Raw genomic sequence first — 22,400 nt, forward strand, 5'->3', positions numbered from 1 at the left:
ATCTCGCTGTTGGGGGCTGCTACCGAATGCTACTGATTTCTGGAAGCCACAGTCGGGGAAGGCAGGAACCCTTGGCAGGGGCACTGCCAGACAGTGGGCATTATTCCACAGCTGGCATGAGAGAATTCCAAGGGAGTGGCCGAAACTAGCTTGCTATAGTGCCCAGGGGATGCCCGCATGGCATGAAGTTTGCTGCACGGATAGAGCCAGTGCTCTTTATTGGGGGGGGGGGGTCCCATGACTTGTGCTTGTGCCTCCATTTTCCCCTCCTTCCTAGGAAAACTTGGAGTCTGGAAGCCTCTGGTGGGAACTGGAGGGAGAGTCTAAAACAGTGGTCAGTGAGGTAGGAGTGAAGAAATCAGGAAAGAGGAAAGGGACACCAAGGACAGGAGTAGATCAGAGGACAGGCCAGGGGCCGGGGACCAAACTGGGAACACTGGGGGTACTGGCAGAGAGGCCGTGACCCGGATGAAGCGGAGGGGCGCCTCCGTTCCCGTTACCAAGGCAACAGCCCGCGAGTCCCACCTCCCCTCCCCCCACTCAGGCCCCAGCCCGGCCTCGCTCCGGCCGCCGCCACCGCCCCTGTTTTGTTTCCATGGCAACAGGAGGCGCGGGGCCGGTTCCAAACATAACGCGCTGTGGAAAACATGCGGCTCGGGGGACCCCCCCCCGCAGCCCCCGCTCGGGGCCGAGCCCTGAGGGGCCCCGGAGCAGCCCAGACCTCGGGCAGATTTGCGAGGGCTCCCAGAGCCCGTCCAGGAGCACAAAACCCCGTTCTCCTGGGCCTGCCGCGCCTTCGGGGGTTCAGGGCTCCCCTCGGCCGAGACGCCCTGACTCCCCAAGGCGCGCCGGGCTGAGAGCCCTTCCCCCCTCCGGGAGCCACCTCTCGATCAGGCGGCGGCTGCCCTCCCCCGAAGCCCTCGGCTCCGCCCCACGCCGTCAGGCCGCCTCTCCGGCCCGGATAAGCCGCGCCCTCCTGAGGGCCTCCCTCGGCTCCGCACCGCCATCGACCGGAGGGGCGGGGACGGGGGCGGGGGCGGGCCGGCGCAGTGGAAGCCTGAAGCGCAGAGGGAGGTGCTTCCGGGACAGAGGGCGGGCAAGATGGCGGCGCCCATGGAGCTCTTCTGCTGGTCAGGGGGCTGGGGGCTGCCGTCAGTGGACCTGGACAGCCTGGCCGTACTGGTGAGGGGTGGAGCCGGCGCCCTCTGCTGCGCCCAGGAGGTCTGGGGAGGGAGCCCGGACTAGCGGGGCATCCGAATTTTGCCAGGGCGCCTCAGCACGGGTGCAGTGGGGGAAACTGAGGCAATCAAAGAGCGCGCCAGGCCTGTATGGGCTCAGTGTCCTGTGTCCGTAGCAGCCTAGGTTTTGTTTACCAATGGAAAGAGGCCTGGTCGGGGGTTCAGAAGATGAGTTTTAGTTCTTAACATCCAGTTATTTACTGGCTGTATGACCTTGGGACGATCCCTCCTCGCTGGCCGCTGTTTCTTCATCTGGAGGTTTACTAAGGTTGGACGATCTCAGGATTCTCCGGCTCGGCATTGCTGCCTTCTCCTCAGCCTCCCTTTCCTCCTCCTCATTCAACAGCATTTCCTGAGGTTATTGTGTATTGAACCAAAAGGCCCACAGCCAGGCTCTGTAGAAGGAGCTTTGGAGTCAGACAGACTAGTTCACTTCACTCATGCGCTCACTCTTTCGTTTAATAAGCATGTATTAGGTCTCTTCCAAATACCAGACATTGGCATGCAAAGGTGAATAGCATTTGGTCCCTCCCCTGGAGTTGTTTACAGAAAGATACACATGTCCGCAAGTGAGTGTAATATTTCTTCAGGTGCTAAGGTATAAGTAGGAACAGGCCATAGAGACTGCCCAGGAAGGAATGGTCATTGCTTCCAAGTGAGGCTGGGTGTTCATCAGGTAGATGGCAGGAGAGGAGACAGAGGGAAGAGTTTTCCTGGCTGACTTGTAATCATGACATGTCCATAATCTGTGAGCCCTGTGTTGCCCATTGTAAAATGGCAACAGTAACACCTGCTTCTTTTTTTGTGAGGCAGTTCCTAAGCCTAGGACAGAGCACAAAAGGCATTCAATACATGTTATTTCTTTTCTTGATTCCCCTGTGGGGGCCATGTTCCTGGCCTCTCTGTCTTCTGCTTCCTTCCCTGCAGACCTATGCCAGATTTACTGGTGCCCCACTCAAGGTGCACAAGATCACCAACCCCTGGCGGAGCCCTTCAGGTACCCAGTGTCCCTGGGGGGTGAGGAAGGGAGTGTACAAGGGGAAGAGCAGGAGACAGACAGGGATGTGGTGCAGTTATGTGTGGATAAGCAGCTAATGGTTTGGTGGACATACTTCTTTCTCAATGTCAGGAACTCTGCCTGCCCTAAGGACCAGTCACGGAGAGGTCATCTCAGTACCACACAAGATCATCACCCATCTTCGAAAAGAGGTAGGTGGCTTGGGTAAGGGGTCTACCAGTGACAGAAGTTCAGTCAATTCAGTGCAACACACATTTATTGAGTACCAAATATATGCCAAACCAGATGCAGGTGACCCAGAGCTTCAAGGAACATATAGTCTGGGGGAAGAGACACAGACATGTTGCTGTGATGTAATAAGCAGTAGGCTAGAGATTCAGCTAGGCCACTGTCGAGGCATCTGGAGGTACAATGACTTCTGCCTGCTGGGTGCGGAGGGAGAAAACAGGCTGATGACATGTGGAAGGGAAAGGAGAGTAGGAGAGAACAGTTGGCTCAGATGAGGCCCTCAAAGATGAGAGCAGAGCAAAAAAAAAATGGGGACCAGAGAGGGATTTCTAAGGGCCAATGCCCTTTTTTCAGGGACCAGGTCGGGCTTTATAATATGGGGCTCAGGATGGACAAGGCTAAGAGCCGGGGGTGGAGTTGAAAGAGCATCGAGGATTGGGGAAGCCTAGGCTGTGCTTTTCACTCTGACATTGGCTATGTGACCTTGGATAAATTGCTTAACCTCTCAGAGCCATAGCTCCTTATCTGTAAAACAAGGCAGCTCAGTGAGGATACTTTCCAAGGGCTCTTCTAGCTTTCCTGGTCTAGTTCCAAAAGTGAACTAAAAAGTGGGACCGTCTTATTCATTTCTACTTTCCCAAAGGTGGAGGAACCGGGGAATAAATGGAGGCTTGAGAGGCATGGAGAGAGGGGATCCAGGTAAAAGCCAAAGTTCCTGGCAGGACTGGGCCACTGTGTCCTTATGTGTGAACACAGCTTTCCCAGTTCCCAAAGAGTTTTCTCCTAACACAGCCACATGGAGAGAAAGAGATTATTATCCCTATTCCATGGGGAAGAATGAGGCTCAGAGAGATTTAAGGATCACACTCAGGAGGTTATTTGGGGACAGAGTTTACTCAGGATGTGGAGGAGGGTACTGAGGAACAGACACTGGAGCCTGGGAAGGTGTGGCAGGCTGAGACCTGGGAGTATGGTTGGAATGTGTGTGTGTGGTGGCTCCTGGGCCATGGAATGATATAGAAGAAACAGCCAAGAGCTAGGCATTGAGAGAACAAGCCAGGGGGCCCTAGACATGGGATCACTGGGCCCCGGGAGCAGGGAGCATGAGGGTGGTGTCCCCTAGTTCCCGAGGCATTGATTGAGCCCCAATCTGCATCTGAGCTCCGCTCTGCTAGTTTTGTGGTGTCTGGATTGGGGAAGTTACTGTTAGAAAGTTGCCGTCAGCGGGCATCCTGCCAGCTTTCCGTGGAAACTCTGGGAGCTGCTCCTGGTTTGTGGCTGGGCCTTCCTTCCTCCCCCCAGTGGGCGCAGGACTTTGACAGCCAGCAGGCTCCAAGGTCCAGGCTTTCCGCCAACAGCAACAGGCTACTGACTGGGCCCGGGCAAGGGGGCCTCAGCGAGAAAAGCCCCTTGCTCTAGCTCTGCTACACTCAGAGGTCAGTGTGGGTGGTGCCAGACAGGATGCCTCCCTCCTTGAGGAAGTGTCCCTGGAGTCCCACGGCGTCCACCTCACAGTAGATGTTTCCTCCACAGAAGTACAACGCTGATTATGATCTGTCAGCCCGGCAAGGAGCGGACACCTTGGCCTTCATGTCTCTGCTGGAGGAGAAGCTGCTCCCAGTGCTGGTGAGTGTGCCCAGGCCTCACAGCGTGGATGGCCAGCACGGGAGGTGGTTGGGCATACACACAGACACCCCCTTCCTCCCCCTGCCGCCCCTTCCACACACAGGCTTGGAGCAGCGTGGGGACCAGAAGCCCACCCTAGGTCAGGCAGGTACACTGGCACTGGCTCAGACCTGTCTCTTCCTTCTTACATACCCAATCCAGATACATACTTTTTGGGTAGATGCCAAGAACTATGTGGAAGTGACCCGGAAGTGGTACGCAGAGGCTATGCCCTTTCCCCTCAACTTCTTCCTGCCTGGCCGCATGCAGCGGCAGTACATGGAGCGGCTGCAGCTGCTGTGTGGGGAGCACAGGCCTGAGGATGAGGAGGAGCTGGAGAAGGAGGTACCTCTGGGACAGGGGGCTGTTGTATGAGAGGATGACGGCCAGGAGAGGGAGTGCCTGGGAGGGGAGGCGGCACTGTTCCCGTAGCCGCAAGCCGACCTTGTGTCCTCCCTATAGCTGTACCAGGAGGCTCGGGAGTGCCTGACCCTTCTCTCTCAGCGCCTGGGCTCTCAGAAATTCTTCTTTGGAGATGCGTGAGTCTGACTCCAGGGGAATCATAGGTGGCTTGGAAGAAAATACAGGTTCACATGTAGCCGCAGGGACTAGGGTGGGCTCAGGTTCTGGATGAGAGGTCCTCGGGACAGACACTGGGTCTGGTGACAGTGGGGCTGTGTGTGGGGCCGGAGCCGCCTCAGTGTGGTACAAGAGGGTGGGAGGGCCGCCAGGCCCAGGAGGGGCCTGCCGGGCTGTGGGGCACTCAATGTGCCCTTTATGCAGCCCTGGGATGGAGTCCCATTCAAGGCCAGGCTGGCGCCACCTGGGGCGCCTTCCCCATACCAGGACCAGAACTGTGTGTCCTCGCCTCCCCTGGTGGTCCCCTGCTGCCCAGAGCCTACCTTGCCAGGGCTGACTCTTCCTTTGACTCCATCTCTCCCACTTCTCCATCCCACCCTTTTGTCTCTGCTATAGCCCCGCCTCCCTGGATGCCTTTGTCTTCAGCTACTTGGCCCTGCTGCAGCAGGCGAAGCTGCCCAGTGGGAAACTGCAGGCCCACCTACGGGGGCTGCACAACCTCTGTGCCTACTGCACCCATATCCTCAGCCTCTACTTCCCTTGGGAGGGAGGTAAGGGGCAGATGGCGGGGGCGGGGCGGCGCTAGCTCTGGGGAGAGTGGGCAGGGATCCAGGAACCTGCCCCCCACCCACCTTCCTTCCTTGCCCCTCAGCTGAGGTGCCACCTCCACGCCAGACACCAGCGAACCCAGAGACTGAGGAGGAGCCATACCGGCGCCGGAACCAGATCCTGTCCGTGTTGGCGGGGCTGGCAGCCATGCTGGGCTATGCCTTGCTCAGTGGCATTGTCTCCATCCAGCGGGCACCACCTGCCCGGGCCCCAGGCACGCGGGCCCTGGGCATGGCTGAGGAGGATGAAGAGGAATGATTTACCCTCATGCTCCAGGACTGATTTTTCTACTGTCATGCATTCCAGAGGTGCCTGTGTTTCCCCATAGTCTGTATGGCTGGAAATGGGGTGCCACCCCCAGAATAAAACTGCTCCCACTGACTAGGATCACATAGTCTTTCCTTTAAGAGGCTGCCGTTTTTCCTAGCTGATACCAAGGGGACCATCTGGGTGCTTGAGTCTACCCACGGGTACTTGGCTTCTTTCACTGTCTGTGCCCTGGTGCTGACATCTGCATGGGCCTGGTTCTGCATCTCCAAGAAAGACAAACAGTTCCCAGTTTTGGGTCCAGCTTTCCTAGTCTCTTCCTTTCCTTAACCTCTCTTGCCATTCACCCCCCCACCCCACCCCTGTGTTTGTGCAGACAGTGAGCTCACTCTGGGCCTGGGCCCAGTTTCCACAGGCAACCAGCACACAGCACACGCTCACACAAGCATGGGGGTGGAGGACCACTGGGGCTTCCCGATCCTTCCCCTAGGGGCCTCCAGCCCCTGGCACCAACTAGAGGGGAGAGTGAGTCACCCAAACCACTGCCTCTGGGCTTACGTCACTTACACTCCCCCCCAGTCCTGCTGTACCCTCTATAGCCACAGACAGCATGTGAGCTGACGCTGTCCCTTTAATGTCCATGCTGAGCCCAGGCGCCCGCTTGGGTTATCTGCTCCATCACTGGCGACGCCACAGGTAGGTGTGAATGGAGTAACCAGGTGAGACAGTTTCCACGAAGCCCACGGCGGGATCCTTGATAGTGAGAGGCACGTCCTTGGAGGAGCTGGGGGAGGTGGAGAGGAGAAGCTGCATGTGTGATCCCACCAAGCCCACCTTCTAGTCTTCAGCCCAGTTCCCAGGCCCCACTGCGCTCACCGGTTTAGCACGACGACAACTGCAGAGCCATCGGGATGTATCAGTGCCACTGTGTCCAAGTCATTCTTCTCACTGGCAACCAGCCCCACTCTCTGGGAGCCCTCAGGAATGAACTTGCTGAAGTGGGAACAGGCATCGTCAGGGACCCCAGCCCCCCAGCCCTGAGGGCAGCTCCCATCCGTCTCTCACTTAAGTCATCTTCCCTACCGTCTACCCCCTCCCCCTAGAACCCTTCCAGAGCGCTGCCCTAACTCTCCAGGCCTCGAGCCACATGGCTGGGCATGTCCTGCCCTCCCGCCTCCCAGCTCCAGCATCGGGCATTCAGAGACTGTCTGGCGAATGCCAACTAGCCACTTCCTGTCTAGATGGTGCAAGAGGGACATGTGTGCCTCTCCCAAGGCTCCCACCCTCAACACCCTTCTGCTCCCTCATGGCGGGGGTGATACAAGCCCAGCGCAGGAGACGCCAGGACTGGTGTGGGGTGGGCGTGCCCGCCCGCCACTCACCTGAAGTGGCCAAGGTGGTAAAACGTGGGCTGTTTGTAAAACGTGTCCTTGGCGATGTCCACGATGATGGGGCTGTCGACAAAGTTGCGCACCCAATTGGGTCCCCCTTCAGGGTTTAGGGCGAGGTTCCAATCAGTCCAGCCGACCACATGGTAGAGGAGGTTCTAGAGTAGGAACAGGGCAGAGACAAAGGCTCCACATTGGGCCCCCAGTGAATATGGTTAAGTGTCACATAAGGGAGACGGGCTATGGTGCCTCAGCCCTGTGAGGGGGTGGTTTTAGATCCTTGATATCTAAGGAGGGAGGGATTGTGAGGACAGCAGCATCGCCAGAGAAGCTGAGACGTCTGAGGCAGATGTAACTGCCCAAGCATTTGGAACGAGGGTGATGGGTGTGCAGATCCGTGAAGGGAAGGCAACAGAGGGGATCATGATACCCCAAAATTTGCCCCAAAGAGTAAGCCAGCTGGGGAAAAGCTGGAGAGGAGGCGCCCCGTCAGGCTTTGGTGAGACTAGCAAGGGGTCTGAGGTGGTCTGCTTCGTGGGAAGGGAGACTGAGGAGCTTCACCGTGATGATGCTGTGGCTGTACTGCATCCCTCGATCCCAGGAGCCCAGCCGCACGCTCTGCTCCCAGAACTTGGAGCCCACACAGGCCTCTGAGGCGAAGAGCATGGTGTCAGGGAAGAGGCGGTGTGTCTCCCCCAAGGTGGCTTTTGCTGGAGCCAGAAAGTCCAGGTACCAATGTACAGCAATGCCATGAACGTACTTAGCTGCCTCTGGGTCTGCCAGCACCTGTACGGGGAAAGGGAAGGACTACTGGGGAGAGAAAGCCACTGGGCCTGGGTCCTGCACAAATGGTTCTGGAAGAGGCACGAGGACCTGCGAAGTGGGCAGCGGGATGAACACAGCTTAGAGGGGTTTCATCCCAGAGATCCAGAGGGGGCGGGGTCACCACCACCCTTAGCACCCCAGGGGTGCCACCTGGGCACCTGCTCTAGGAATCAAGAGTTGGGGCAGGGAAGGCACTCTGTTTGGGGGCCAGTCCTTTGGATGCTGGACTTGGGGGTCACTAGGGTACCCCACGGAGGTCCTAGTCCTTACCACCTGGGCCCAGTGGGGCAGCAGCAAGCGTTGGTCATCCAGCATGAGCAGTCGGACATCGCGGTGAGTACTGTTGGCGAGGGTGGGACCCAGGTCACGAGCGATGAAGTCTCGCTGGTGTTCAGGGGTGAAGCCCAGACACTGGAAGGGGTACCCACTAAACAGCCCTGCAGAAGGCTCGTTCTCGGCTGTCACTGCCCAGAACTTTAACTTGTGCTCAGCATAGGCATCCAGGAACCTGGCAAGGAAAGGGGGTGAGTGACCATGGGCAAGAAAGGGAACCGAGACCCCGGGGAAGAGGAGGCCCGATTGGGTGAGAAAAACGGGGCCTGAGTCTGAAAGGCCCAGAAGGTAGAAAGGCTGAGGAGATCTGCAGGCAGAAAAAGGCCAAGGGTTGTGACATAGACCACGGTGTCTAAGAAGGGAGGCTGGTCCCGACCCCATGGCCCTGCTGTTCCCTTACTTGACAAAATATCTGGCCCAGGTCTGGTGGTAGAGATCCCCCGGATGACCCTTGAGTGTCCCCTTCCCATTCACTGCCCCATTGGTCTTGAGCCAAGTGGGTGATGTCCAGGGACTGGCAAAGAGTGAGACAGGGCGCTGGGCCAACTCCAGGGCTTGGTGAATCAGGGGTATCTAGAAACAAAGGTAGTGAGGGGAGAGACATCAGGAGCTGGAACATAAACAGACTCACCCAACCAGTGTATCAGGCCTAGCTAACAGCCTCCACCCTCCCACCCCAGGACAGAACAGAGACAGCAGCGGGCAGGTTCTGTGTCTCTCTGCAGACGGCTCTACCCTGAGGCCTCTCAATCACCAGGCATCAATGCCACTGGGGCCCGAGACAGTGCCCACCTTGAGCTTGACATCTTCGTCTGGGAGGCTGAAATTGAGCAACTGGAAGTCATCAGGGGTGTCAGCATAGGTGTAGATGCGGATGGAGAAGTCACAGCTGGCCATGGGAACCCGGATGATGTTGTATTCGATTCCTGCAGAAAAGGAAGACCAAGATATGTGTGTCTGAGTCAGTAGAAGAATGTGGGGCATGGTCTACAACTTGCCAGTCCTAAATTATGTCTGTCAGGGCCAAAGGGAACTTGGGCTCTGGGTGAAGCACAGACCTTCTAAGCCTGAGAGGCCCCAAGAACTCAGATGATAGGACCATCTTTTTTTTTTTTCCACCGGGCATTAACAGAGACCCAAATGTCAAGGATGGGTGGATGTCAGGGTCAAAGGAAAGGTCAAAGTGTCAATTGCACTACGTCATCTTGTTCCCTTCCTCCTTACCTTCTTTAGAGAAGTACGATTTGAGTAGTAAATTCCGTGCAGGAGGTGACAGAGCAAGGATGTTGAGAGCAGCAGCGTCTGTCATGGCCCCTCCAAATCCCTTCACTTTCTGGAACTTCTGATCTGGTTGCAGGGTCAACAGCAGCCCTGAGAATATCCACAGGGAATAAAGGGTGTCAGTGCACAAGGGAGAAACTCCATGGTGATCACCGGCATGATTTAGCTCCAGGAGGACCCCAGCCTGGGTGAGGGGTGTCATGGCTACCTGTGCCTGTGCGGTTGGCCTGGATGGTCCCTAGACTCAGCTCCATTCGGCGCCCGCTGCGTGTGCTCTCAAAGCGGCTGAAGGTGCCAGGGTCAGGCAGGGTCAGGGGGTCAAGAGAGTCACAGTACGTAGCATTGCAGACACAGACTACCGAGCTGTAGCCAAAGCTTTTAGGGCTGCAGGGGCGGGCACCTGGGAGGGAGAGAGCACAAGAGAGGCAAAGGCTGAAGGACGAAGATGTGGAGAAGGGACACACGAGCTGGAAGGAAAGACTGAAAAAATTCTCTTGCTGTAGCCCCACCCGGCGGTTGATCTCAGGTCACTCAAAAGCGTTTATTGAGCATCGACTGAAGGCCACCACCAGTATGCCAGAGACTACCAAAGGACCACAAGGCAGAAGGGGGCCTTGGGGCTCCTCCCTCCTCCTTGACTCACTTACCTGATGCCCACGACACTGCCTGAAGTAGAAGCAATCCCGTGAGGCTGGCAGCCATGATGCCTACTCTGCCCCTGGGCTTGGGACACTCCTGAGGAGAGAATGAGGAGAGGAGAGAATGAGGAGAGGCTAGAAGACAAGCCCCTCTCCACCCCTCATCTACTCTCCTAGGCAGGGCTCAGGTGCCTGTGGGCGCCCAGCCTAGCCTCCCACCTTTAATAGAATGGAACTAAGCCCACAGACACCCAGGTCCAGCCTTCCCTCCAAGCCCTCTGCTAGTAATTAATAGCTCTCTCCCCACCCCAACCAGGACCCTCCTCCACCCCCTTCTCAGCCATTTCTCTCTCAACCCCACCTTCCCTCCCTCTGTCCCTCCATCGAAGAGCCATGATGGCCCAGGTATGAGGAGAGTCCGTCGTTCATTGAATTCCAGAGCCTGGATGGCCAGGATTCCAGAAAGAGCGTGACAAGACCAATTGGGAGCCCTGGCCCACTCACGTCTTTGGAAGGACTTGAAAGCTCCATCACCAGATGAGAAGACTGCGGGGTTCCCAGACCTCCGAGAGATAGAGGATTAACTAAATAAAAACAGGGATGTAAGCGCCTGAGGAGCTACACAGACCAGATTAGCCCTACGGGTTAATTCCGGCATAATGGAGTGGATGGGTCATGTGATAACTATGGGCGAGTCACATGACACAGGAAGTGAGGCAATTGCAACCATACTTGTAGAGGGCGACTGACCAGCTTCCTCTGGGCTGTTGGTGATTATACACCCTATGAAATTCTGGAAGGCTTGTATGGATGACAACTTTAGGAAGAATCTAGATGAACGATCTGAATGAAGGATTGGGTAGAGGCTCCCGAATCCCAGAGGACAGGAACTACAGCAGGCACATTGATTTCTTGAGAAAAAATTTTAAAGATGCTAATAAAGGGGATACGAATAAAAGAGGTTCACTGTGCAAAATACTGAGGCCAAAGTACTGAGAGATGATTAAGCAGTCTTTGCGCTATTGCGGCTCATAAGGCTCATAAAAGTCAACACTTACACGGATGGTTACAGATAAAGACAAGATTGGTAACAGGTGTGCACAGAGACCCTTCATGCTGGGGTTATCCTGGAAGGCTTCATGGAGGAGAAGGGATGGGGGATAGGGAATATTAACCAGTGAAGTGAAGAGAGGATGGGCCCTGGGCAGAGGGACTGTGCCTCTCCACGCCTCCCTTTTCCATCATCAGATGCAGATGAGAAGGAACTGTGTTTCCTTTCTCATAGGACAGGGAGGTTGTATAATGTAATTCAGAAGCTGGAAAGTGTGGTACAAAGCTGTATCCTCAGTGGATGCGAGAAAGGTGTTGCCTGGTGGACCATATCACATTGATTCAGAGGGAGTGACACAATTATGACCTGACTGACTCCAGCTCCCTGAGCCTATTTCCTCACCTGTAAAATGGAGGCAATACTACCACCTCACAAGGTCATTACTGAGATCAGGGAGATAAGCACAGTGCCTGGTACATCACAGACACAATAGGAACCGCTTGTTTGTTGTGTCTTTGGGGTTTTTTTTAAATTATCTCAGTGAAGTCTTTCCAGACACACTCCAGGCAAAATTAACCATTTCTTCTTCTAAGTTCCTACAGCGCTACAGGAGCTGTAGTCTCACTGAGACTATACTGAATATAATCTCAGTGAGACAAGCTTGATTTGAATCCTGGCTCCACCATTTACTGGCTACTTGACCTTCGGTAAATTACTTCATCCCTCTAAGCCTCTGTTTCTCATCGATAAAAGGGGAGTGATAACTCCTATCTCACAGAACTGTTGTGAGGTGTATGATAATGTGTGTCTAGCACACTGCTTGGCACCAAATACTGCAACAAGTTAGGGCTGTGTTTATGGAAGGAGCTTGGAGCTCCCCAAAGGAATGGCTTACTCATTCTAAGTAGGAGGCCTGGCACAGGGAGGATAGGTGCCAAGTTGTTGCATTGACTTGAACCATCATCACTGTGTCACATCTGCCCCATCCAGACTTCCTGTTTTTCCAGGAAATGCTGCACAGGGCTTGTTCTTGGGAGGAGGACAGGTGATCTGACGTCCCTCTAGGTCACTGACTCCACAAATACGCATTGATATGAACTACGTATCACATCTGCCCCTGTCTGCTCTGTTGGCTTTAGAGCCCCAGTCGCCTCCCTGCTTCCCTCTGCAGGCACAGAGTGTGAGTCTCTTGTTCCTTCTCTCACAGTGTGATTTGCCCTTGAGGCTTTTATATTGTATTTTCTAAACAGAGGCAGTTATAATAAGGGCCAATACTTATTCTTATTCTGTGCTACTTTATGTTCCTTGTCTCATTTCATTCTCACATGGCAGACACTATTATTTTCCCCATTTTAAAGATGAAGAACCTAAGACTCTAAGAGGTCATGACATTGCCCAAAGTCCCTTGACGACCTCATGGTGGAACCTGGATTTGTAATGAGGTGGGGCGGGCACACAGCCCTCAGCATGAGACCCTTCGTGCGCCGCAGTTAGAGGTCCCACTCTGCCAGCAGCCAGCCTGGCAGTGCTCCTCTCAGCAGAGGGTGGGTTAGGCCGAAGCAGATCTTGTCCTTCTCCCAGGGGCCCTCCAGGACCTCCAGCCTTGGGGCCAGCGGGTGAGCAGAGGGGCCTGGGGACAGGCTCAGGGCTGTGTCCAGAAGAGTTCCAAGCCCTTGCCACAGCCGCCCATTGGCCAGGCCCAGGCCTCGATGCGGCAGCGAACCTCTCCCCCATCGCCGCCTCTGTGGCTTAATGGTGGTGGCGGTCTCCACAGGTCCCAGGCCATGGAGGCCTCAGCAATTAGAGTATACGGACACGGCCATTAACGTAACAGCTTCAACCAGCTTCAGTCTCTCCATCCACATTTCAAACATTGGTGCAGCTTAGATCAGTTGTCTACCCCTAGGAAGTGGCCAGAGGTCAGGGTTAAGTTGCAAGGACATTACACATCACTGCTTCAGGTCCACCTCTGCGGTTGGGGCTATTCTCAGAGAAGGGCAATTGTTGTGAGCTGGGAATTAACCTGATTGGTATTTGCTACACATGTACTCTTCTTGATCATATACAAATGCTTCTCTCCAGTTTAAATGAAAAGCCCGAGGGTCAGTGGGTCCTGGGTGCCTGGCTCCCTGTGATGACGGCTGTGCAGGGTCTGGAGACCTGGCCCTGCGGGCGCCTCCAGCTGAGATCTGCCTCTTCAGCCGGGCCTGGGCACTGGCAGGAGGACCCACACCGGGCACTGGATGAACGCTCCTGGGCAGGGGGTATGGCCCCCACAGGGACCCCCTCCTCTTAGCCAGGGCCTAGACCTTGGAGGGTTTAAGTTGAGCCTTGGGACCTTGCCCTTTCTTGTCAGAACAGAGAATCACATCTGTTTTGGTAGTTTACAGGCACATCGTGACCTGACCATGACCTGACCTCAAGAACAAAGGATCTGACACCAAGAAGTCTGCAACAACTAAAAACACCCCTCCCTCACCTTTCCTATAAAAGGGCTTTGCTGAAAGCTTGCGGGGAGTTGGGGGGTTTTAGGGCATTCCCCACCCCTCTCCTCACATGGCCCTGCAATAAACCTTCCTCTGCTCCAAACTCCAACCTTTTGGTATTGTTTGGCCTCACTGGGTGTCAGGCACACGGACTTATGCTCCATGACAGATTTATAGCCAGAGTCCTAGGACACTCATCACACGTTTGATGAGGGCCTCCGGTATGCCAAATGCTATGTTAGCTGCTGGTGATTTTCAAAAGCTGCTGTGCTGGTCTGCAGTGTTTGCTCTGTATTGTTTTCAAATTGCCCCATGCTTTCTATGGCATGTTCTACCTGCTCAAAATGAAGCCCAAGTTGGCTTCTGGAGTGCTGGCTATGGGGCAACACGGCTGGATCTGCGTTCTTCAAAGGCATTGGTCAGGGGATAACTTGTCAATAATGAAACAGAATCCAGGACTCCCAGGCTGGGCAAGATGGACTGATTTTCAGCTGCGGAGGGGCAGGTCTGCCGCTATCCCCCAGCTTCAATCTCTCTGTCCTGGGAGATCTCAACCCAACAGCCTGAGCACCCCCTTTTCATAACAAGTATTTCCTCGCATACTCTCTACTATCCTGAAATGAATGTATGGATAATATGACTTACTTACATACACAATTTAAGAGAATCAATATAGTTGCCTTAATTAGAATATAAAGGAAAGATAATGGGACTTTTTTTTTTTATAGCAAAAGATGTTTTCAATAAGTAAATGCTTAGGCACAATTACCTATAAGACATTATAAAATAATCAGATATGTACTAACCTAAGTGGAATAAATTCGGATTTAACAGAAGCGAAACAGCCCATGAGTTAATAATTTCAATATGTAATTTCATCATATGTCATTTTTACAATACGTAATTATTATTGTGCTGCAAAAACATAAAACATCTGATAAATCAAATGCTTAAACGTCAATCTTTATGAATAAGATTCAGCACATTCCACATCTTCACAAATTTACTATTTGATTCTCAGCCTTAGCAAGTCAGTAAGGAAAAGGACAGTCTTTCAACAAATGGTGCTGAGACGACCGGATATCATGTGCAAAAAGATAAACTTAGACCCTTACCTCACTCCATAATCAAAAATCAAAGGAAAATGGATTACAGACTTAAATGTAAGAGTTAAAAGTATAATATTTCTGGAAGAAGGAAGGCATAGGAGTAAATCTTTGTGACCTTGATTTAGCCAGTGGTTTCTGTTTCTGTTTTTCTTTTGTTTTAGGCAACAATAAACATTTGTTATCTCACATAGTTTCTGTGCGTAAGGAATTCAGGAGTGGCTTATCTGGACGGTTCCAACCTAAGGCTGCTCAAAAGACTGTAGCCAAGATGTTGTTCATCAGGGCTGCTATCATCTGTAGTAGGCTTAACTGGGCTAAGGCTCTGCTTCCAAGTTAAGCCACTAACATAGCTGGTGAACTGGGGCTGGCTGGTGGCAGAAGGCCTCAGTTCCCTACCATGTGGAATAATTCCTAGAGTTGCTTGAGTGTGCTCCCAACATGGCAGCTGGATTCCTCCCCAGTGAGCGATCTAAGAAAGAGGAAGGCAGAAGCCACATATCCTAGCTTCAAGAGTCATACATTATCATTTTCACAATATCCTATTGGTTACACAGGTCTTCTATAGAGATGTGTGTGGGGCAGAGGAGCTAAATAAAGGTGTGAACACCAGGAGGTGGGGATCATCTGGGGGCCATCTAGCAGGCAATCTGCCACAGTCCACCCCAGGCCACCAGTGAGTCATGTCCCTCCCACATGTAAATACTCTTACTTCCTCCCAAAGTTCCCAAAAGTCTCATCTTATCATAGCTTAAGTCCAGAATCTCAATAGACAATGGTTTCCTATTTACGATTCCAAAACACAAATAACAGAAGAAAAAAAGACTTCATCAAAATGAAAAGTGTTTGTGTTTCAAAGGATGCCATCAAGAAAGTGAAAAGACAACCCACAGAATGGGAGAAAATATTGTCAAATCATCTTTCTGATAAGGGATTAGTGCTTGCCTGGGGCTGGAGTGGGAACGTAATTCTACTCAAAATCATTGAACTGGACACTTAAAAGGAGAAACCTTTATAGTATATAAGTTACATCTCAATGAAGCTAGTAAAAAAAACTTTACTTTTATTACATATTTGCAGTTGGTTCATTGCTTTTGCAGGTACACTACTGCATTGAAACTTTTCAGCTAAATATATTACATAGTTGGAAGTGCTCTGAGTAGAGAGATGCAATAATTTCAAGACAATGTATTTATTTAAGCTTCCTTCTCCATAATGGTCGTTTCCTAGTGCACCCCTAGTAGCTACTGCAACCTGGGCTGTTCCAAAAAGCAAACAAACAGACAAAAAAACGTGTAAAACTTTTCTGCATTATTATATAATAAAGTCCTGATGATTTATATTTGATTTAAATTTGCACATATTGTTGAGCAGAACATTCCAAAGTTGAATAAGAGACAATTCTTCTGGACTGCAGGACTGTCCTGTATGTTATAGATGCTCTTCCTTTCCTGTCCTCCTTCCACTAAATCCTCTACGGGCCTCCTAATCCTGGTTTCCCTGAAGACACGTTCCCAAAATGCCCTCTAGGGGGCGACTGAGAACGACGGCCCTAGGAGGGTCACCTCAAACGCCCAGGTTGCAGTAGCCACTAGGGGTGTACTAGGTGGCCACAAATGTGTTCCTCGGTCCCCTTTGCACAGCACTTCTAAAAGACTAGCTAAACACCAAGGGAGGACAACCGGGAAATAAATGTAAGTGAAAAGCAGAAGTACAAAAATAGTTTGGCTGACCCAGCACAGGAGTTCTGATTCCACTTCAGCCAGCCCTGTGATGAGCTGTAGGCTGGGCTCTGATAGCAACCTCCAGCCCTGGAGCCTGGCAAGTACCATGTCACAGGCTCCTTGGTCTTTAGGTCTCAGATCAACTCCCCAAGGAGGGTGCCTCCTCCCAGTCCCACTGTCCCCTCCATGGTCAAGTCAAAGAGAGACACTCTCATACGACGCATAGCAGAGCAGCTGCTCAAAAAATACTTGAGATGAACGAATGGATAAACCTTATCAGTCAACCTGGAAATTGTCCTTTCAGCTTGAGTTTCTGATCTGAAGATACACCACTCCTCTTGATTACTGATACCAAATGACTTCTTTCCCTAGTGAGACCTTTCTGCCCCTTAGTCACTAGGGTGTGGCTTTACCCTTGGATTCATCTGATTATCCAACTTTTTTTTCAGCTCTATTGAGATATGATTGACGTAATATTGTGTAAGTTCAAGGTATACAACTGATGATTTGATACATGTATATGTTGCCAAATGATTATGGCAATAAAGTTACTTTGATTAAGCAACTCTTAAACAATTACCATAGCATACTTGTAAAGCCCAGGGCAAATGGAAGGTAATTGTACCTCACACGCTCTCCTATAATTTTTCTCAAGGTACCAACAGCCAATCTTTCATGAGTGCTTCTCACATGCATTATCTGACAACCCTATGTTCCAGACAAGAGACTTAGAGAGGTTAAGTAAGTGGCAGAGTCAGGCCTAAATTCAGCTCTGTCCTACACTGAAGCCCAAGCAGCTCTTAGCCATCATGTCATACAGCCTCCCAGATACTGCAGTAGCATTATCTTTAGTCTTCTATATGTTTATAAATGGTCACAGGGCAAATTTCATGGTTCCTATTTCTCTGAAATCTCAAAACTCTTCACTCAGAGACAAGCACAGAATTGGGACTCCAGTTTGCTGAATGAATGAATAGGCTGTTACCAACCGCACCCTGCTCGCTGCTTAAGGTCCTGCGTGTCAGTGTTTCAGAGACTGTCCTTGGTGTAGTTTGAAGCAAAGGAGTGGTGACCTTCAGGAAGAATGAAGCTACCTCTAAACAGGACTGTCAGAGTTAGAGTGAGACCGAACTGAGGGGATCTGGTGAAGGCAACAGGAAGTATGATTCAAATACTGAACAACTGTGAGCCTGTTCATACATTCCTTACTGTTCTGAGCCTCCCAGGCAGGGCTGTAATGAGGCTTATTGAAGATAAAGATATCTGAGAAGGTGCTCCTGGCGGACTGCAGAATTTCATACAGATAGCTGGAATTATTACTCTTACTGGTTTTTTTTTTTTTTTTTTTTTGGCTGCATTGGGTCTTCATTGCTGCGCACAGGCTTTCTCTAGTTGTGGCGAGCAGGGGCTACTCTTCGTCGCAGTGCATGGGCTTCTCACTGTGGCGGCTTCTCTTGTTGCTGAGCATGGGCTCTAGGCGCATGGGCTTCAGTCGTTGCAGCACGCGGGCTCAGCGGTTGTGGCTCGCAGGCTCTAGAGCGCAGCCTCAGTAGTTGTAGTGCACGGGCTTAGCTGCTCCGCGGCATGTGGGAATCTTCCCAGACCAGGTCTGGAAGCCACGTCCTCTGCACTGGCAGGCGGACTCTTAACCACTGCGCCACCAGGGAAGCCCTACTGTTGTTATCCAGCCTTTGTTTCTTCCCTCCAGATACAGTCGAAAGAGTTCTGCTGGAGCCCTCCACCTCCACCCTTGCTCCCTCCGGCCACCACCATTTCTCTCCCGTCCCCTCAAGAAGAGGCAATACGGAAGGCGGTTTCAGCACAGATACCCGAGTGATCATACAGGATTGAAATCCTTGCTTCGTTCCTCACCAGAACTGAGATATTGGGAAGTCATTTGACTTCTCGGAGCTTCCATTTCCTCATCTCCAAAACTCTTGCCTCACGGGTTGTTGCAAGGATTTCATGCAACAATGCATGTAACACGACTCACAGCCAAACCTCTGGAATGAGGTGCTACACCCGATGAGTCCTCTCTCCACTTCCTACACTCCACGGGCTGATGCCAGACCCTCTTGACTCCAAAACTGCTCTTGTCAAGGTCACTAACGATCCCTCGGTTGCTAAATCCAATGAATTATGCTCAGCCCTTATTTGACTGGACTTTTTACCTCGGTTAACACATGACCCCTCCCTTCTAGAAGCACGCTCTTTTGCTTTCATGACTCCACACTGCTGCTTTGGATGTCCTCCCACTTCTTTGGCTGTTCCTTCTCTTTCACAGGCTTTGCGTCTTCTTTCTGTCTGTTCCTCAGGGTTTTGTCCTAGGCCTTCTCTTCTCATATGTCATGCTCTCTCCACAGAGATAACCCATGGCTTTGATTATCTTCTAGTTGCTTTCCGGTGCCAAAATCTCCACCTTCAATCCCAATTCTTCTCCTGGGATGAACTCTGTGATGTGACTCTGCCCCCCAGACCTTTCCTCTGGATGTCTCACAGACACTTCAGCAGGACCACCACGAGAGCGTCATCTCTTCCAGCCAAACCCGCTCTTCCTCCTGTGTTCTCTTTCCCCACGAATGGAACCTATTCCTCACAGAACCTGGGGTTCGTTCTTGCCTCTATGCTCTCTCTGTACCCTTCTCTCTGTCATTTCTCTTCTGAACTACTGAAATATCTCTCGCTAGGCCTCCTACTCTACTTTTTCCCTCCAATCCATTCTCCAAGAAGAACTGGATGGTCTAACTAAAATACAAATTCTGAAGCTACCACTCTCCCTCCTAAAATCCTTCAATGGCTCCACACTGCCTTTTTTTTTTTTTTAATTTTATTTTTGGCTGCATTGGGTCTTTGCTGCTGAGCACGGGCTTTCTCTAGTTGCAGTGAGCGGGGGCTACTCTTCATTGTGGTGCATGGGTTTTTCATTGCGGTGGCTTCTCTTGTTGTAGAGCATGGGCTCTAGTAGTGTGGGCTTCAGTAGCTGTGGTGCACAGGCTTAGTCGTTCCGAGGCATGTGGGATCTTCCCAGCCCAGGGATCGAACCCATGTCCCCTGCGTTGGCAAGGCGGATTCTCAACCACTGCGCCACCAGGGAAGTGCCACACTGTCTTTTAAGAAGGCTTATGGGATCTGGCATCTTTGTTCCGGCCTCATTTCTCACCTCTCCACTTTTACCATATGCTCAAGTCACATTTTATCTAATAGGCCATATTCCATCTTGCCTCTGCTCTATGCTATGATATTTTCTTCCCCTCTCTTGAAAAAACAAATAACTATTCTTTTTCATCAAGTCCTCAGCCTTGATGTCCCTACCATCAGTACCATTATCCTGAACTATGTACTCCCCAATACACAAATTTGACCAAAAATAATTGGGCATCTACTATGTATCAGGCACTGTTCTAGATCCTGGTGAAATAGTAATGAACAAGATGATAAAGTCCCTGTCCCTGTGGAGCTTAGGTTCTAGTGGGGGTGGCAGACAAAAAACAGGTAATTTCAGGTGGCCATGAGAACTAGGAAACAAAATGAAGGGGTAGGGGGACTTCCCTGGCAGTCCAGCAGTTAAGACCTCACCTTCCAATGAAGGGGTTGTGGGTTCAATCCCTGGTTGGGGAGCTAAGATCCCACCTGCCTCAGGGCCAAAAAACCAAAACATAAAACAGAAGCAACACTGTAACAAATTCAATAAAGACTTTAAAAATCCACATCAAAAAAAAAAAACAAAACAAAAACCTTAAAAATAAAGGTTGGGTAGGGAGTGCGGGACAGGAGTGAGGGGGACAGTGGTAAGAAGTGAGTTTGGAGAAAAAGGTTGGGAGTCAGATTCTGTAGGGCCTTGGTGGCCACAGTGAAGAGTCTGAATTTTGTTCCAAGATGGAAATTCACCGGACAGTTTGGTGCAGGGAAGTGACAACATCAGATTTACATTTTTAAAAGATCATTTTGGCTGCTGTGTAGAAATCAGACTATAAGGGGCACGTGCCAAGGCAGGGAGACCAGCCTCCAATCACAGTCTGCCGTGGACTAGCCCCCTTGTTCCACATCCTTTCTGCCTCAGAATTCTCACAAAGGCTCTTCCTTTAGTATGCATCATCTTCGCCTCATTCAGCCTACTTAATGCTACTTCATCTTTCTTTCAGAACTCAGCTCATATGTCACTTTCTCCAAGAAATTCTCTCCTTTCACACACACTCCTCCTGTAACACAAGCTCACAGCCCTTGCATCTCCTTTGCAGTTCTTATTACAGTTGCAATTAATTGTACAAACGGCTGAATATGTTACAGCATCCAGTGGCCTGCTAACTCCTTTGTCTGCTGATCTGTCCGTGTGAAAGCCCAGCAGGGCAGGGATCAGTCTATATCCCCAGTACGGTAGCACAACACCCAGCGCTGGCCCCGTGCTCACTGAACATTTGTCGGATGTTTGAAGAATGGATAAATTACACAGACTTTCTTTCCACTCCACCCCTCAAAAAAGCAAGTGGGTAGAAGAGGATTTGAAGGTTTTCCCCCTCTTCTTCATTAGCAAAATCCCCACAGTTAATAGCAATGATGATAAAAAGGTCAAGCGCAGACGCGGGGAAGGGAGAGTTAAGATACGAACAGTGCAAAATCCATCACGCCTACCGTTGGCGAAGCGAAACAGCAGCCCCAACCGGAGGCGAAGGGAAATCCCAGAGCAGCCTGCAAAGCGGAGCTGGGCGGGGCGGAGGAAGACGGCTCAGGCGAGGCTGCACCCCACCGCGCGCAGCCTCGGGATGCTCAGGGCCGGCAGGGCGGGGCCGGCGCCTCGCTCAGGAAGAGAGACCACCCCCCCACCCCACCCCCCACCCCTTAATCATCAGGAGGCGGGACGCAGGCCCTTTCCGCACGTCTTACTGGTCGCGCTGGGGACGGGCTATTTTCGCGGACCAGCCGTAGCTCAAACAGGGCGCAAGCGTATCCAGGGGTCTTTTTAGCAGAGGCGCGGAAGGCGAGCAGCGCGCATGCGCCTCGGTATACACTGGCAAGCACACCCTAATGCATGGGGGAGATTGAATTCCCTCAATGAGTGCAGCTCAGGGAAGCTGAGCTGGATTCTTGAACTTCCTCCTTCGGGAACCTCAGGATAGGGAACATTCAGTGCCCAGAAATTGCCCCGTTGGGAACCCCAATCTCCACTCCCTCCTACCTCATTTTGTCTTTATGGCCGCGCCCTAACCCTCCCTCCCTGAGGCTGGGTTGTTATGATGGTGAATTATTCAAGAAGCCTTGCAGCCTGACGCCATCTATGGGCAGTGCCTCTCCCTACCCCTTCCTCTCCTGTAGGGCCCCACTCTGCCTCTTAGTAACTTCCTGAGTTTGTTGAGGACCTACTAAGTGTTAGACCCAGGGCCGTGAGCAAGCGCCTGCTCTCAGGCGCTTGCCACAGGAAACAAAAACATAATTTTAGATAGTGCTAGGTGTCCAAAACAACAAGTCGGTATGATAGAATGGGGAGTACTCAACGAGAAGGTGAAAATGGAAATAAGACCTGAACTAGGTGAAAGGAACAGATACAGGGCACAGAGGTTCATGTTGGTGAAGAGCTAGCTGGTGCAAAGGCCCTTGTGCAGCGCAGCTTGGCTGAAGCAGAGAGTGGACCAGGTTGTACCTGACCATATTTTCGTGAGTAAGCTATTACATGTAGGCAGAACTTTAATATGACATGATTTCTTACCGCTTTGCTGAGTGGAGAATGGATTGTAGGAAGAATGGAAATAGATGAATTGAGAGGCTGGGAGAGAGGGTGGTGACTAGGGCTAGGTAGCTGGTGAGACCTGGATGAATTCAGGATGGGATTGGATATGCTGAATGAGGGAAGAGAAGAAATGAGAGTGATTCCCAAGCTTATGGAAAGTGCAGCTGGGTGAACGGTAGTGCCACTTACTGAGATGGGAATGTCGGAAGAGGAGCAGGTGCTGGGGTGGGAATCAAGAGTTC

General features: G+C 51.8%; 2 protein-coding genes across 6 annotated transcripts; one reads left to right on the forward strand and one right to left on the reverse strand.

Annotated features, from left to right (window-relative positions):
• Positions 1 to 595: 595 nt before the first annotated feature.
• MTX1 (metaxin 1) lies at positions 596 to 5,727 on the forward strand. Its single transcript, XM_057709432.1, is given in 9 exon segments — positions 596 to 1,021; positions 1,024 to 1,182; positions 2,166 to 2,235; positions 2,368 to 2,447; positions 4,018 to 4,110; positions 4,312 to 4,494; positions 4,612 to 4,688; positions 5,125 to 5,279; positions 5,381 to 5,727. Coding segments are annotated over 9 exon segments (1,458 nt in total). The 3' UTR covers positions 5,596 to 5,727.
• Positions 2,495 to 10,736, reverse strand: GBA1 (glucosylceramidase beta 1). Of its 5 annotated transcripts, none has more exons than XR_009052500.1 (12): positions 10,574 to 10,648; positions 10,079 to 10,166; positions 9,640 to 9,831; positions 9,375 to 9,521; positions 8,943 to 9,076; positions 8,551 to 8,723; positions 8,088 to 8,325; positions 7,554 to 7,778; positions 6,987 to 7,150; positions 6,481 to 6,597; positions 5,440 to 6,388; positions 2,495 to 2,678 (listed from the first exon to the last, which is right to left on the reverse strand). XR_009052500.1 is itself a non-coding variant. In XM_057725618.1 (12 exons), exons 1-11 carry the CDS (start codon positions 10,598 to 10,600, stop codon positions 6,198 to 6,200), a joined length of 1,719 nt encoding a protein of 572 aa, XP_057581601.1. In that variant the 5' UTR covers positions 10,601 to 10,736; the 3' UTR covers positions 2,495 to 5,572; positions 6,195 to 6,197. The 5 variants fall into 5 exon arrangements, 3 of the variants coding, with proteins under 3 accessions (XP_057581601.1, XP_057581609.1, XP_057581619.1); XR_009052498.1 differs by having other exon boundaries at positions 2,495 to 2,681; XM_057725618.1 differs by having other exon boundaries at positions 2,495 to 5,572; positions 6,195 to 6,411; positions 10,574 to 10,736.
• Positions 10,737 to 22,400: the final 11,664 nt, after the last annotated feature.

This window comes from Hippopotamus amphibius, chromosome 1, assembly GCF_030028045.1.
Source record: "Hippopotamus amphibius kiboko isolate mHipAmp2 chromosome 1, mHipAmp2.hap2, whole genome shotgun sequence".
NCBI lineage: Eukaryota > Metazoa > Chordata > Mammalia > Artiodactyla > Hippopotamidae > Hippopotamus > Hippopotamus amphibius.